This window comes from Dermacentor albipictus, chromosome 1 (genome assembly GCF_038994185.2).
Source record: "Dermacentor albipictus isolate Rhodes 1998 colony chromosome 1, USDA_Dalb.pri_finalv2, whole genome shotgun sequence".
Lineage (NCBI taxonomy): Eukaryota > Metazoa > Arthropoda > Arachnida > Ixodida > Ixodidae > Dermacentor > Dermacentor albipictus.
In genome coordinates this window covers 267,746,917-267,760,665 of record NC_091821.1, presented here as the reverse complement: position 1 = coordinate 267,760,665, position 13,749 = coordinate 267,746,917, and the positions used below count along the sequence as shown (strand labels likewise).

General features: G+C 43.7%; 1 protein-coding gene across 1 annotated transcript in view; it reads left to right on the top strand.

Moving 5' to 3' along the window:
* Positions 1 to 5,923: 5,923 nt before the first annotated feature.
* LOC135915849 (uncharacterized) overlaps positions 5,924 to 13,749 on the top strand; it is a 124,434-nt gene continuing 116,608 nt past the window's right edge. The window contains exon 1 of the mRNA XM_065449045.1: positions 5,924 to 6,159. Coding sequence (XP_065305117.1) covers positions 5,967 to 6,159 — 193 coding nt within the window. The 5' untranslated portion in view covers positions 5,924 to 5,966. The remainder of the gene's footprint in view (positions 6,160 to 13,749) is intronic.

The window sequence follows — 13,749 nt, the reverse complement described above, 5'->3', positions numbered from 1 at the left end:
GTTTTAAACGATGGGTCGCCAACATTTCTTCGTGGGTATAATTATTCAAGCTGCGTACATGTTACTCTGTGTTCACATGATATAGCGAATGGTGTGGGATGGACAACAGATATGGAAACGCACGGAAGTGATCATTTTCCCATCCATGTAAATAACCCTAGCATGCACTATGACATCAGGCGTTACAGCAGGCTAACCAACTGGCAAGCTTTCCGGTACCGCCTAACGGATCAAATAATCAACATGCAACACTGGAAAGAGTTACAGAACTTTTGCAGGATAACATGAACATATGCACAAAGAAGGTCTCAATTCCAAAAGATTATGCTGCAGTTGACGGAGAGTATGAACACCTAAGAGCCATCAGCCGCCGAAACGAAAGAGCGTACCGACGCAGCGCAAATTTAGAAGCATACAGAAACGCTCAGAAAATACACAAAGTAATGCGCAGAGGCATGGAAAATTTAGGCAAATGGCGCTGGCGCGATTTCTGCGGCACGCTGTCTCTTCACACGTCTGTCCCCCGAATTTTTCTAGTAATTCGTTCTTTAAGCGGACCTGTAACACAGAGCTCCCCATTTCGTGTTCTCGCTGTAGCTCGGGATACGTGTGAGATTATAGTCGCAGATGAATTTTGTGAGCTTATTTGCTGACCTGCTTTTTCATCGCAATGTGCAGAATTTGATATTTCAGTAGTGTTAGCTAAACAGAAAATTACTGCTTGTTACTGGGCCCAACATCCTCAATTAGATCATACTTTCCCATTAAGCGAGCTTCAATGTGCAATTGCATCATGTCGCCAAAAGTCTCCTGCTGGGCCGGACGGCATTACGTACAATATGCTAAGAAACCTCGAACCAACAGGTACAAATGCTCTCTCAGACATGTATAATAATTTATGGATAGAAGAAACTGTACCCGACTCTTGGAAAGTCGCTCGAACCATACCAATTTTAAAAGCGGGTAAGACGCCCTTGTGCCTTGAATCCTGCCGCCCAGTTAGCTTGACAAGCTTTTTATGCAAAGTAATGGAGAAAATGATTGACGCACGACTTCAATGGTGGTGTAATGAAACGGATATGTTGTCCAACTAGTTAGTAGGTTTTAGGAAACGTAGATGCACAATGGGTGCAATATTAGATATATTAACCTGTGTGAAACACGAGCGTGCACGTGGAAACATGACGATAGCAGTATTCCTAGACATCAAGAGGGCATTTGACACTGTTAGTCACGTTCGTGTTATGATAAGTATGTTGGAACTTGAACTGTGTGGCAGGTCCTTGCGATGGATTTCTGAATTTCTATCAGGTCGCAAAATATTTCTTCAGACGGGTGGAGGAAACAGTGCTGAACATGTTGTCAAAAAGGGAGTACCACAGGGAAGCGTACTCAGCCCCTTTCTTTTTAACAGCATCATGGCTGATTTAGCAAGAAGACTGCCATCACAGTTAAAGTTTTCATTGTATGCAGATGATGCAGATGCAGATGATGTGTGTGTTTGGACATCTGGGTGTAATGCTCAACTACTTCATATGGCATTGCAAGATGGCATAAATATCATTAACCAATTTGTGAGACAGAGATGAATGGTTCTATCACGCGCAAGAACAGCTGTATTGCCCTTCACTCGGAGGTAGTTAAAAAATTGCACCCTTAGGCCCAAACAATGAAACGTTCCTTTCCTTCGAGCGCTTCCTAACCTTACGTGAGGCCTCCTTACAGCGAAGGACCGATGGAGGAAGCAAGCATACTCTGAAAGCTCCCTTCACCCGTCCTCACGTAAGGAGCGGTTGCCGCCATGCCTGGGTTCGAGATTATCTCTTAAAAGCTTTAGGTGAACACCAGAACACCACTATTCAATAAAAAAGGTTGTATCGTCACACAATCTTTAAGTTGATGAGCTAATATAGAGAAGCGTGGACGCTTTTTTCTAGTTTTGTTTATTAAACCTAAAGAAGTAGCGTATTACGGTGCAAAACTTGATGTGATCCAGCAACGCTGGTACGCCGGCGTCGTGCAACGCCTAGCAACGCTTCCATGCCGCACGCGTGACTGAAACGAACGTGCCTGGCAAAACGTACCGTGCTCGCGCTTCTCCGAAGGTGGGCGACAGCACGCACGCGCAAGCAAACGTCACGTGGTTAAGCAGTGAGGCGAAGCGCTCGTTCAGGGCCAGGAGCAGCGTAAGGACGCATGAAGTTAGCTTGGTCCAAACAATAAAACGTTCCTTTTAGGTGTGTGCGAATATTGAAATTTTCGATTACGAATCGAATACGAATAAGGCGAAGAACTCTCTTCGAATATCGAATCGAATATCGAATACATGTGTAGTATTAAAAAATTGCAAGAGAGGTAACAATAGCTTTATTACCCTTTTAAAAATAACATTGCATTTTACAAGGTTGCTTCAAATTAAAGAGGTACTCAATTATAGATAATGGACTCAGGTAATGCCCTCAGTCAGGTAAAACGCTTGTTACAGATTGTCGTGAAGGAAAATTAACTGCTCAATATGGCCAGAAAGTAAACGCTCTCTATGCACTGTCACATTTCTACCGGTAGAAAAGACTCTTTCACTAGGAATTGAAGTGGCAGGGATCGCCAAGTACTTCCGGGCGAGTGCACTTAAAAGCGGGTACCTGAAGCGGCCAATGGACTGCCACCACTCACAAGGATTCATGCCCCTTTCCAGAAGAGGCTTTTGCGCGTAGTCTGTAACTTCCCCCTCAGGGGCAGATGCCAAATGTGTCTTCTCTTTGTTCATCACTAGATCGTCAAAAGCATTCCATACACTTGATGCCACCAGTGGACACGAAGTCGACGCTGGCACGGCGGTGTCCCCACAGTGTTCCACGACGGCTTCCTGGAGCTCCCTTGTCACAAGGTTTTTCAGCCAGATCATCTGAACAGATGCCTGATGAACTGTGGCCATAAAGCGCGGATCAAGAAACATGCCTAGGCTGGCCACTCCGCACAAAGAGCCTTGATATATTTTGAATCAATGTTAGCAAACCCCGAGTTGCCTTTGCAACCTTCAAGGCAATGGGGCATTCCAAAAATAATTGGAATTATAAAGCTTGGTGAAAAAGAAACCGAAATTGATCATGTCTCAAATGCCTGAAGCAGATAGACTGAAACAGATCATACAGATAATGGCAACTCAGGGTTGCAAAGGCAACCCTGAGTTGCCTTTGCAACCTTCAAGGCAATGGGGCATTCCAAAATAATTGGAATTATAAAGCTTGGTGAAAAAGAAACCGAAACTGATCATGTCTCAAATGCCTGAAGCAGATAGACTGAAACAGAGCATACAGATAATGAGCGGATCATGCGAAGTTCTCAGTTAATAAACATGTTCTTAGGAGAATGCGGAGCAAGCATACAATTGGTTAATTGCTCAATTATTCGCAGTCTATCCGAATATTCGCCGTTTCCACCGTTATTCGGCCGTCCTCGGATATTCGTGAATTTCCGAACATGCATTTCTCGAATCGAATACGCTTCGAATATGGAAAATATTCGATTCGTATTCGAAATTCCGAATATTCGCACACTCCTAGTTCCTTTCCTTCGAGCGCTTCCTAACCTTACGTGAGGCCTCCTTACAGCGAAGGACCGATGGAGGAAGCAAGCGTACTCTGAAAGCTCCCTTCACCCGTCCTCACCTAAGGAGCGGTTGCCGCGTGCCTGGGTTCGAGATTATCTCTTCAAATCTTTCCGCGAACACCATTATTCTATTTAAAAATGTTGTATCGTCGCACAATCTTTAAATTGAATAGCTAATATAGAGAAGCGTGGACGCTTTCTTCTAGTTTCGTTTACTAAAGTTAAAAAAAAGTTGCGCATTACAGTGCAAAACTTGATGTGCTCCAGCAACGCTGGCACGCCGGCGTCTTGCAACGCCTAGCAACGCCTAGCAATGCTTTCATGCCGCACGCCTGACTGAAACGAACATGCCTGGCAAGACGTACCGTGCTCGCGCTTCTCCGCAGGTGGGCGACAGTGCGCATGCGCAAGCGAATGCCACGTGGTTAAGCAGTGAGGTGAAGCGCTCGTTCAGGGCCAGGAGCGGCGTAAGGACGCATGAAGGTAGCTTTGGAGCTACCTTATGCTGAGGAAGCACCAAGGAAGCCTTCACCGAGGGCCCCTCAGTAAGGAAGCTTTCAGAGTGACATAAAGTAGCCTCACCCCAATGAAGGCTTCCTTAGTGAGGTAAGGAAGGTTTCATTGTTTGGCTTCTTATGCTGAGGAAGTACCAAGGAAGCACCAAGGAAGCCTTCACCAAGGGCGCCTCAGTAAGGAACCTTTCAGAGTGACATAAGGTAGCCTCACTGCAATGAAGGCTTCCTTACTGAGGTAAGGAAGATTTCATTGTCTGGCCCTTAATCTGGAAGGACACCCTCTAATGTTTGTCACACAGCATCGATTTCTTGGCATAATACTTGATAGGCAGCTATCCTGGACACCCCACATAAAAAAAAAAAAACTCGAAAACGAGGTCAATGCCATAGTGACTGTACTTCGCAGACTCGCAGGCAGATCATGGGGCGGATCAGTATCGTCCATGCTGACTGTTTACAATGCATTAATACGACGAAAAATTGTGTATTCCGCGCCCATCCTACACGGACTTTCCCACACGTCAGAAGAGCGACTTCAGAGACTTTTAGCTAGAGGACTACGCATATGTCTGGGAGTTCCATGAGCGACTTCTAATTCTCTTGTAATAGCTGAGGCTCGCCAATCACCATTTCCAGTTATGCGAACTACAGAAACATGCCGGCATTATTTTCGTCTTCAAACACGGCATAAATGTCACCCATTGGCTCTAGACTCAATGAAACGAGGTAAAAGTTATGTTCATGTAGAAATTCGAGGAAATCTTCGCATATTGCCAAGAAATGAATTTTGGAACTCAGACGTCGAATATCCTCCATGGCTGCTTACACTTCCAAAAATCGAATTGTCAGTAGACGGGATATTCAGAAAAAGAGACATGTTCATTCAAGCTGCTCAACAGGCAGCACTTTACCAGATATATATGCGGTATTCAGGATACACACACGTCTATACAGATGGCTCCAGTACATCAAACTCTTCAACTTCATCATTCATTACACCGCACCTCAACAAACAAGAATCATTTATCTCGCGCGACTTCGTCCACAACGGCTGAACTGTTGGCAATTTATTTTATATTAAAATTTATATTGTCAGTAAGAGATGCGCAAAAATGTGTAATTTTCAGCGATTCACAGGCGGCTCTAACATCACTCTGCAGCACAAGAGGGAAAACATTCAGTGATAGTATAATATACGAGACACTTAAAAACCTCACATAGGCAAGCGCAGTGAAACATGCAATAGCATTTCAGTGGATACCAGGCGTTGTAACATTACTGGCAACACAGCAACCGATGAAGCAGCACGACAAGCACACCTCAAAGATGATGTGGTTCTGCTCCCAATATCAAAGAATGAGTTACGTTGCATTATGTGTAGAAACACTTGGTTTGACCAGAATTCCAACCAGAATTCCAGAACTACGGTATAAAATGTAGTTCTGTGCGCAATGAAAAAGTTCAACGTCACTGGCATGAGGTGGCAACCATGTTTCGGTTTAGGCAACGATTTGGGCGTCGCTTGAGTCTATTGCGGATGATAAGGGGTCGTATTTGTTAAGAATGCTGCGAACGTTGGTAAACAGGACTGATGTCGGAGGACGTGATGACGGTAGACAGCCACCACCCCGCGCGTCTTCCTACGATGATGCGCGTGTCGTATGCGGTGAATGATTGTCAGTGTTGCTTGTGTTGTCACGATGAGTAACGAATTCTTGAACGGAGGCAGTGGTAGCATTAAACAAATAGCACTTTCCGTTCAGTTACAGCTTGTCGTGGCGAAGCTTGAAAGGTGCAGAAGAAGCTTGGCTTTTACCAAAGTGGAAAAACTTCTTTCTAACGATGCGTGTATCAGGCGAAAAGTCTTCGCTTATAGTTATGCCTTTTTTTAAACAGATTCCACATCGAAATAAGTCTTTCTTTGGTTTTAAGCCAAAATTACTTTATAATTACTGGCCGACATTTATTTGGTGCGAAGTGACCGATTCGATGTGCTCGCTCGATGAGATTGGAAGAAAAGCATTCAAGAACCGAGGTAAAAGTTGCAACTATTTTCTGTTCACTTTCTTGCCAAATTTCCTTGGCGTCCGGTAGGCCATAAATGATTAAAGTGTCACGACGTGATCGGTCTTCTTGTTCATTCAGTTGAGATTCTAACAGCTCGTTTCTAGTGGTGAGCTCTTCAAGTGATTTTTTGCATTGTTAATAGTTGTTCCTTGTACCGGTCTAGCGTTTTTGTTCTTTCTTCAAGCACTTCTAGTCTTTTGTTCATTCCACTAATTTTAGCATCTAAGCTTCTCTGTTCATTCTTAACCGTTTTAATATCTGCAGAAAATTCAGCTTGAAACCTGCTACTTTGAAGTGAGCGGTTATGTACATCTTTAATAAAGTCAAAGAGAACCTTCATTTGTTCAGCGGGGTCATTAGGGAGGGAATCGATTTCTAAAAGGGATTCCGAACGAGTATGAGCACCAGGGTTAGTCTCTATGTCACCGGAGCATAATAGTAAAAAAGTCATAGATTAGCATTCACATAACGTCTCGCGCAATACCCGCGGGCACGGGAACAGTAGCAGACACAGGGAATTAGATCACTTAGCGTATAATGATAATTCTGCAGCAACCAGCATCATTAAAGGGAAACAATTAAGAGCCATGCCGGTAGCGCTGTTCGCGTGCCCTCTGAAGTTGGCTCAAGGTAAATATACCTGGTAGCGAAGCTTCCATAGGAGCCCGTACGTTCAAAACATGGCGGTCCATCGCCGGTTCATGGGGCTTAGCGCCATCTGTATGTGGTGGGAACACTTCCGGCGGAAGAAAAAATAACGTGACGCCATGTCCGTTAAAAGCAGAAGTGACGTCATTTTGTTTTCGAAGGCGCGAAATTTGTTTTGTTGTTCTTCCTTTGGAGCTATATATTGAAGTTCCCCGCCATTCGACTTGATGGGCGTTTCGAGCTTTCAGCGTTGAAAGCGATGCAGGAAAAGCCCAGCCGTACGGTTGTCGAAATCGCATCCCTGCACAGAACATACTTTCTTTGGAGGCCGACCAAAGCTTTAGGTGTAGAGTGCTGATCCTATTGTCGGACGCCAAGCCCGTCGTCCAGCGCAGTCGCACGAAAACAACTACACAATTATCTGGCGGTCGTAACTCACTACTTTTGACTGAACAGATTAAGAAGCAATGAAGTTACCCGCGTCACCAATTCAGACAAACTTCGACAAGCAAGAAAGCGCAAATTGTGAGGGGGGCGTATTTCAACAAGTGATACGAGTGCGCCTTTCTGCCCATTTCAAGACGTGCATTGCACTGCGAGTGATGGTGACGTTTAAAAAAATTAAATTGTGGGGTTTTACGTGCCAAAACCACTTTCTGATTATGAGGCACGCCGTAGTGGAGGACTCCGGCAATTTCGACCACCCGGGGTTCTTTAACGTGCACCTAAATCTAAGTACATGGGTGTTTTCGCATTTCGCCCCCATCGAAATGCGGCCGCCGTGGCCGGGATTCGATCCCGCGACCTCGTGCTCAGCAGCCTAACACCATAGCCACTGAGCAACCACGGCGGGTTGATAGTGACGTCAACGCCCCCTGTAGCGATGGGCGCTGAAAAGAAATGCATTTATTAATAATAATAAAATAAACGTATTTCTTAACTCATCATGAATATATAAAATTGACTAGGAATCTTATTTTCGTTGAATGAATCTAACTGTGTCTCGTTTGAATTAAAAAACGCGTTTTTCTTTCCCAATGTTTGTTCCCTCCAAACATAGTCGCGCTTCAATCGCTGCTCCCATAACCCCCCATGCTGATGTCGGTGACAATATGTACTGAACCGCTTTTCGCCCGAAGCTTCGCGACCTATTTGAATCGACCTTGGTTGGCTGGTGCAAGTGGCGTATTTATAGCATCGGCTTGTATTGAAGACGTTGACGATCTGGCTGAACTCGGGTGAACGAGCCCGCAGGGTAAGGGTGCATCCAGGGAAGGTGCCATCCTGTCGATGTCGGGGATCAGCATTTGCACGCATGTCGGCTGTGAAGGAGATAGTGGCGTAGTATGGTAATCAGTTGTCTGCCCAACGAAACTACATTTGCCTGCGTTTGTTTACTTTCTTAGTTCCACATTTTCTTTTGTACCACTCCACTCTCTAATGCCTCTGGCCCTGAGGGTATGATAAATAAATAAATAAATAAATAAATAAATAAATATATAAATAAATAAATAAATATGCATACACAAATACAGCAACGCAAAAGGAAGGCATGCAACAACATGTCTGCGAATGAATGCCCGGTTTTCTTGCCTCGGTCGTCACGTGAGCTGCGTGAATCGTTTGACACACGGCAAATGTTGCCGACGTTTCAATTAATCAATCAAAAATCGACCAATGAACCAACGCCTCAAATGAGGCTAGGGGATCGTGCACCTCACTCTTCATTGAAGGCCACAAGGCCGTGGCGAGGCAGAAGAAGAAAGGTCATGCGATTCGAACACGGCATAGAGCAGTGCACGAGCGACAGCCCAACTCTGTGCAGTTATAAACTTGGCGTTTCGATGCCCCTACATAATGCATCACAGTCGAACATAGGCTCCACAGAGGCGCATTGAATTCTCATGAAACGATAAAAACCAGTCCGATGCCAAGCATGTCTGCTTGTACAGAGTAACAAAACCGTTTCGCTGCTTATAGATTAAGAGTGGGCTCCAACAGTCCGGTGTATTCCTGCCTTCTGCCTTCGTCTTCGTGCGCCGCCCCTTCAAGGTGTCCAACAGTTAACATGATGGTTTGCATTGAACAAACATGGCCCTAGATCGACTTTTTGAATTCTGCATCCAAGATGGTCATTTATAAAGCGCGCTTCCAAAAAAGCAACTGTGAGATCAGGAAACGAGTCATTCGGCGAGAAATATATTCCGTCTTTCACAAGGAAAAAGGCGTGGCGCCACAACGCGTCTACGAAGGCATATAGAAATTGTCTTGTAATAGGGGGGGGGGGGGGTACTGCGCTTTAAACACACGGACAACAGAAGTAGATGTGGACAGGGCGGGCGCAGTCCTGTCCACTTCTATTTCTGTAGTCCGTGTGTTTATAGCGCAGTACCCCCTTACTACAAGATGAACTTCCACCAGCTAGCCCAACTTGATGCTCTATTGAAATAGAAATTATCGGTGTAAATTATCAACCAATCACAACGAGCGATTATGCGCATACTTGCGGCATTTACTATTTGTAGATTTGCATACGAGGATCCGTCCGTCTGTCTGTCTGTCTATCTGTCTGTCTGTATATCTATCTATCTATCTATCTATCTATCTATCTATCTATCTATCTATCTATCTATCTATCTATCTATCTATCTATCTATCTATCTATCTATCTATCTATCTATCTATCTATCTATCTATCTATCTATCTGTACGTCTATCTATCTATCTATCTATCTATCTATCTATCTATCTATCTATCTATCTATCTATCTATCTATCTATCTATCTATCTATCTATCTGTACGTCTATCTGTCTGTGTGTGTGTCTGTACGTCTATCTGTCTGTGTGTGTCCGTCTGTACGTCTGTCTGTCTGTCTGTCTGTCTGTCTGTCTGTCTGTCTCTGTCTGTCTGTCTGTCTGTCTGTCTGTCTGTCTGTCTGTCTGTCTGTCTGTCTGTCTGTCTGTCTGTCTGTCTGTCTGTCTGTCTGTCTGTCTGTCTGTCTGTCTGTCTGTCTGTCTGTCTGTCTGTCTGTCTGTCTGTCTGTCTGTCTGTCTGTCTGTCTGTCTGTCTGTCTGTCTGTCTGTCTGTCCGTCCGTCTGTCCGTCTGTCTGTCTGTCTGTCTGTCTGTCTGTCTGTCTGTCCGTCTGTCTGTCTGTCTGTCCGTCCGTCTGTCTGTCTGTCTGTCTGTCTGTCTGTCTGTCTGTCTGTCTGTCTGTCTGTCTGTCTGTCTGTCTGTCTGTCTGTCTGTCTGTCTGTCTGTCTGTCTGTCTGTCTGTCTGTCTGTCTGTCATCCGTCCGTCCGTCCGTCCATCTGTCTGTCGGTCTGTCTGTCTGTCTGCGAAGTTTATTTTCGCCGTATGCGTACACTTCGCATCTATGCCACTAGGAGTAACTATATTTCTTTAATCCGGAGCACGCATAGCAAGTAAAAAGCGATAGACGGGATCAACATAATAAACAAACTCAAAACAAAGAAATCTTAATGAAAATATACGCCAAGTATGAGGAAGAAAGATATAATGAATCGCCACACTTACACATAAATGATAAAACCGTGGATTGCAATGCAACCCTGGGCGAAACCCAATATAAATGTGTTACACATAAATTCTTATGCACTTTTCACACTCTTACATCTGGCTAAATTAAACACAATATACATTTAAGTTAACACATTTTTCTTCCTGCATGTATTTGCAGGAATACAAGATGTTAAACTTATATTTAAGTTGTGTTTAGTTTAGCCAGATGTAAGGTTGCCAAGAAAACCATTACATAGACCATAACAGGAGGCAGAAATTCTTATGCAAATGCCACTAGAAATGTCATCGTCCTTGGGCACTCAATTTGAACGCTGACACACCTGTGTTAAATTATTCTGTGTACACCACCAACCAAGTGTGCATATTACTGCTGTCAGCAAAAGGCAAAACATAATTAATTTGTTTTTCAAGGCCGTACCTATACGAGACGCACTAAAGTACACCACCTCTGAATTCTATCTCATCTAGACCATAGTTTCGTTTTCTGATATTCGGTGAAACACATTTCATGTGCCACAAGCTGTTGCATGCTTATCGGGCTGGCTCCATAGTGCTCCCGCAGTGTAAAAGTAGTACCAAATCTGAAGCTTAGTATTTCAGATAACATCTCATGAACAACTGAAATTGCATCACGCACCGACTACGCTTGCAGAATAGGAATAACACTACGTCTGCCATGGCATACGGGAGCTGCGAAGTGTACGTAGGAGTTGCTCATTCTTTACCTGTGTTTTCGGACTTGTCATGCACGAAATTACGCAGCCGGCAGGCAGCATCTATCATTTAGTGTCATGAAGTACGTTTAGTTGAGCACGATGCAAGAGGAGTCAAGAAAAGCGCAACATGAAGTTTTGACCTAAGAACGCAGAAATGCTTATACAAATTTCAACGTCCTTGAGTGAGTACGGGAATTAAATTTGAAAAACGACACTCGTGTGTTGTATTATCTTACATACATCGTCTACTAAGTATGTACTACTGCTGTGATCAAACGTTATAACTTATTTCAGCTTGAATATGAAGTCTGAACAATTTGTTTTTCAAGGCCCTGCGAGGAGGGAGGTTCACTTAAACTGCATTGCGACATATTGGGGCGTGAAGGGCAGCTTTCATAAGCGTGCTTCCTCTTAATTTCATTAGGACTGCTTCTAGTGTCCGAAACGGGCCTTCTAGCGCTTGTTTACGTGGCGACATCAAAAAGCAGGTCATATTGAGATCTATCAATCATACTAACGGACTCAGCAGCTATGCAGTTAGAGCTATAAAGCCCTATAGTGCATGTGTGAGCGCGCGGCTGAACTAGTTCCAAATTTGATCCGTGTTGCCTGTAGCATTAGCAACTCAAAATTTCAATTTAGTTATCTGTATCTTGCACAAAAATGAAATAAATAAACCGCTAATGGGGATAGAGCTGACCCAAACAAAGTATGGAGGAATCTTCAATTTCCTGTAAAACCGATAGCGCCCTGGAACAGGGCGTTCACACCGTTTCACTTCCCGCGTTGTGCGTGGTGGAGCTCACAACACATTAACAGGGCTTCAATTTCTAGCACCTCAGATTAACTGCAATGTTTGAAAGAGAAAAAAAGCTATCCGTTATTAAGGTTCCATCGCCATTTTCAAGTGTCCCCAAACATCTTTCGTCGCCAGTACTTAAGGAGAACCGGAGATTTTAAATTAAAGCAGCCGGAATAGTATTATTTAAAAATAGAAAGTGCTTGTAAAACTTCATTTCTACATTTTGCTGATCAAAATAAGGAGCGAAAAAAAATAAGGAAAGCTCAACCTTCTTTTTTTTTTTTGCTGGAACATTTATTTTTTGCCTATAGTGGTTTTGAAGCAAGGTGAAACAGAAAAAAAATAAGAGATAGATTGAGAACGATGATAAGGGGAATGAGAGAAGATAGAAAACAATGATACGTGGAATTATACGTACAGGACACACGCCAGACATACAGCATACACAAAGTACACAGCACGCAACATAGTATGTGTAAAGCCTGCAAGATCAGCATAACGCTGGAGGGCCTGGCGATCTGATAGATGTGCAGAAGTGGCGCGCTCCTGGTCTACCAGTACATTCCCACTGAAAGGCGTCAGCGAATGTAGCTTTATCTTCAAAATCGTGGCTAGCCGGGCTTGTTGCTACGAGCACTATCTTTAGCAAACAGTGCGAATAACGGGACACAGTGTCCTGTGCCTCTTTTCTGTGTCCCGTTATTCGCGCTGCTTACTAAGGAATAGCTTTATCATTCCTGCATTCCTTCATCGAAACACTTGTTCACCGTGATCATATTTTGTGGCAAGATCTTACCCCCAAAAAAAGGGCTTGTGTATTGTTTAAAACATGATGATGATGATGATGTATGGGGTTTTATGGCGCAAGGGCCAGGTATGGCCAAAGAGCTGCAACAAGAACAACTAGTAGTACCACTGCTACTCCAATTAGTACAACTACTACTAGCTACTGCTACTACTGCTACTACTACTACTATTACCACTACTGCTACTACTAACTACCAATTATTACTACTGGTACTGCTGCTGCTACTACAACTACTACTATTACTACTACTAACACTGCAATTTACGATTATGTTCATTTCATAGGTTAACGAAATACATGACAAATTTTACAGGCTTTTTTGCACAATAAACAAGCCAAGGAAAGATATAGTGAAATCCGTGACGCCAGACATGCTTCACTATCGCCGCAGTTAGTGCAAAAACACAAGGAATGCCTTCTTTGTCGTGTAAAGATATGGCAAGTTCTGAAAGAATAACGTGATATTTTAGCCTCGTTTACTACTTCCCTTTAGCATCCTCTTGGGACATATTTTGCCACATTGGTTAAAAAAGGCGCGATGCTTCCTGATTGAGAAAGTTCACTTTCTCCGCTCGCATGCAAGCTTCACGGCCATCATGACGTTGTTCATGCGACGACATCAATAACTCTCCTTGGGTGGTGACAACATCCGAAATAGGGTTGTCAGTCAAGGAGATCGTACACAAGACAGATATGTTCATGATAGCGGCACAACAACATGCACTGTACAATATTTACTGTTTATATCTACAGTATATTCATGCGTGTAAGGATGAATCGTGCCTAAATAATGCCTCTGTCCGCATCTATCGCACCAGACCTGGAGCTAGAACAAAGGTTTAAATTGTCTAGAGTGACATCCCTTACTGTCACCGAATTATTTGCTATCCTTTCTGCTTTGCGCTTCATAGCATCAACAAAGATCTCATAGAAATGGGTCATTGTTAATGATTTAAAATCTAACACAACAAATTACGTTATACGGTATCAGTGGATGCTCTGCAAAGCCGGTCCATGAAATTGATTATATAATAAATCAC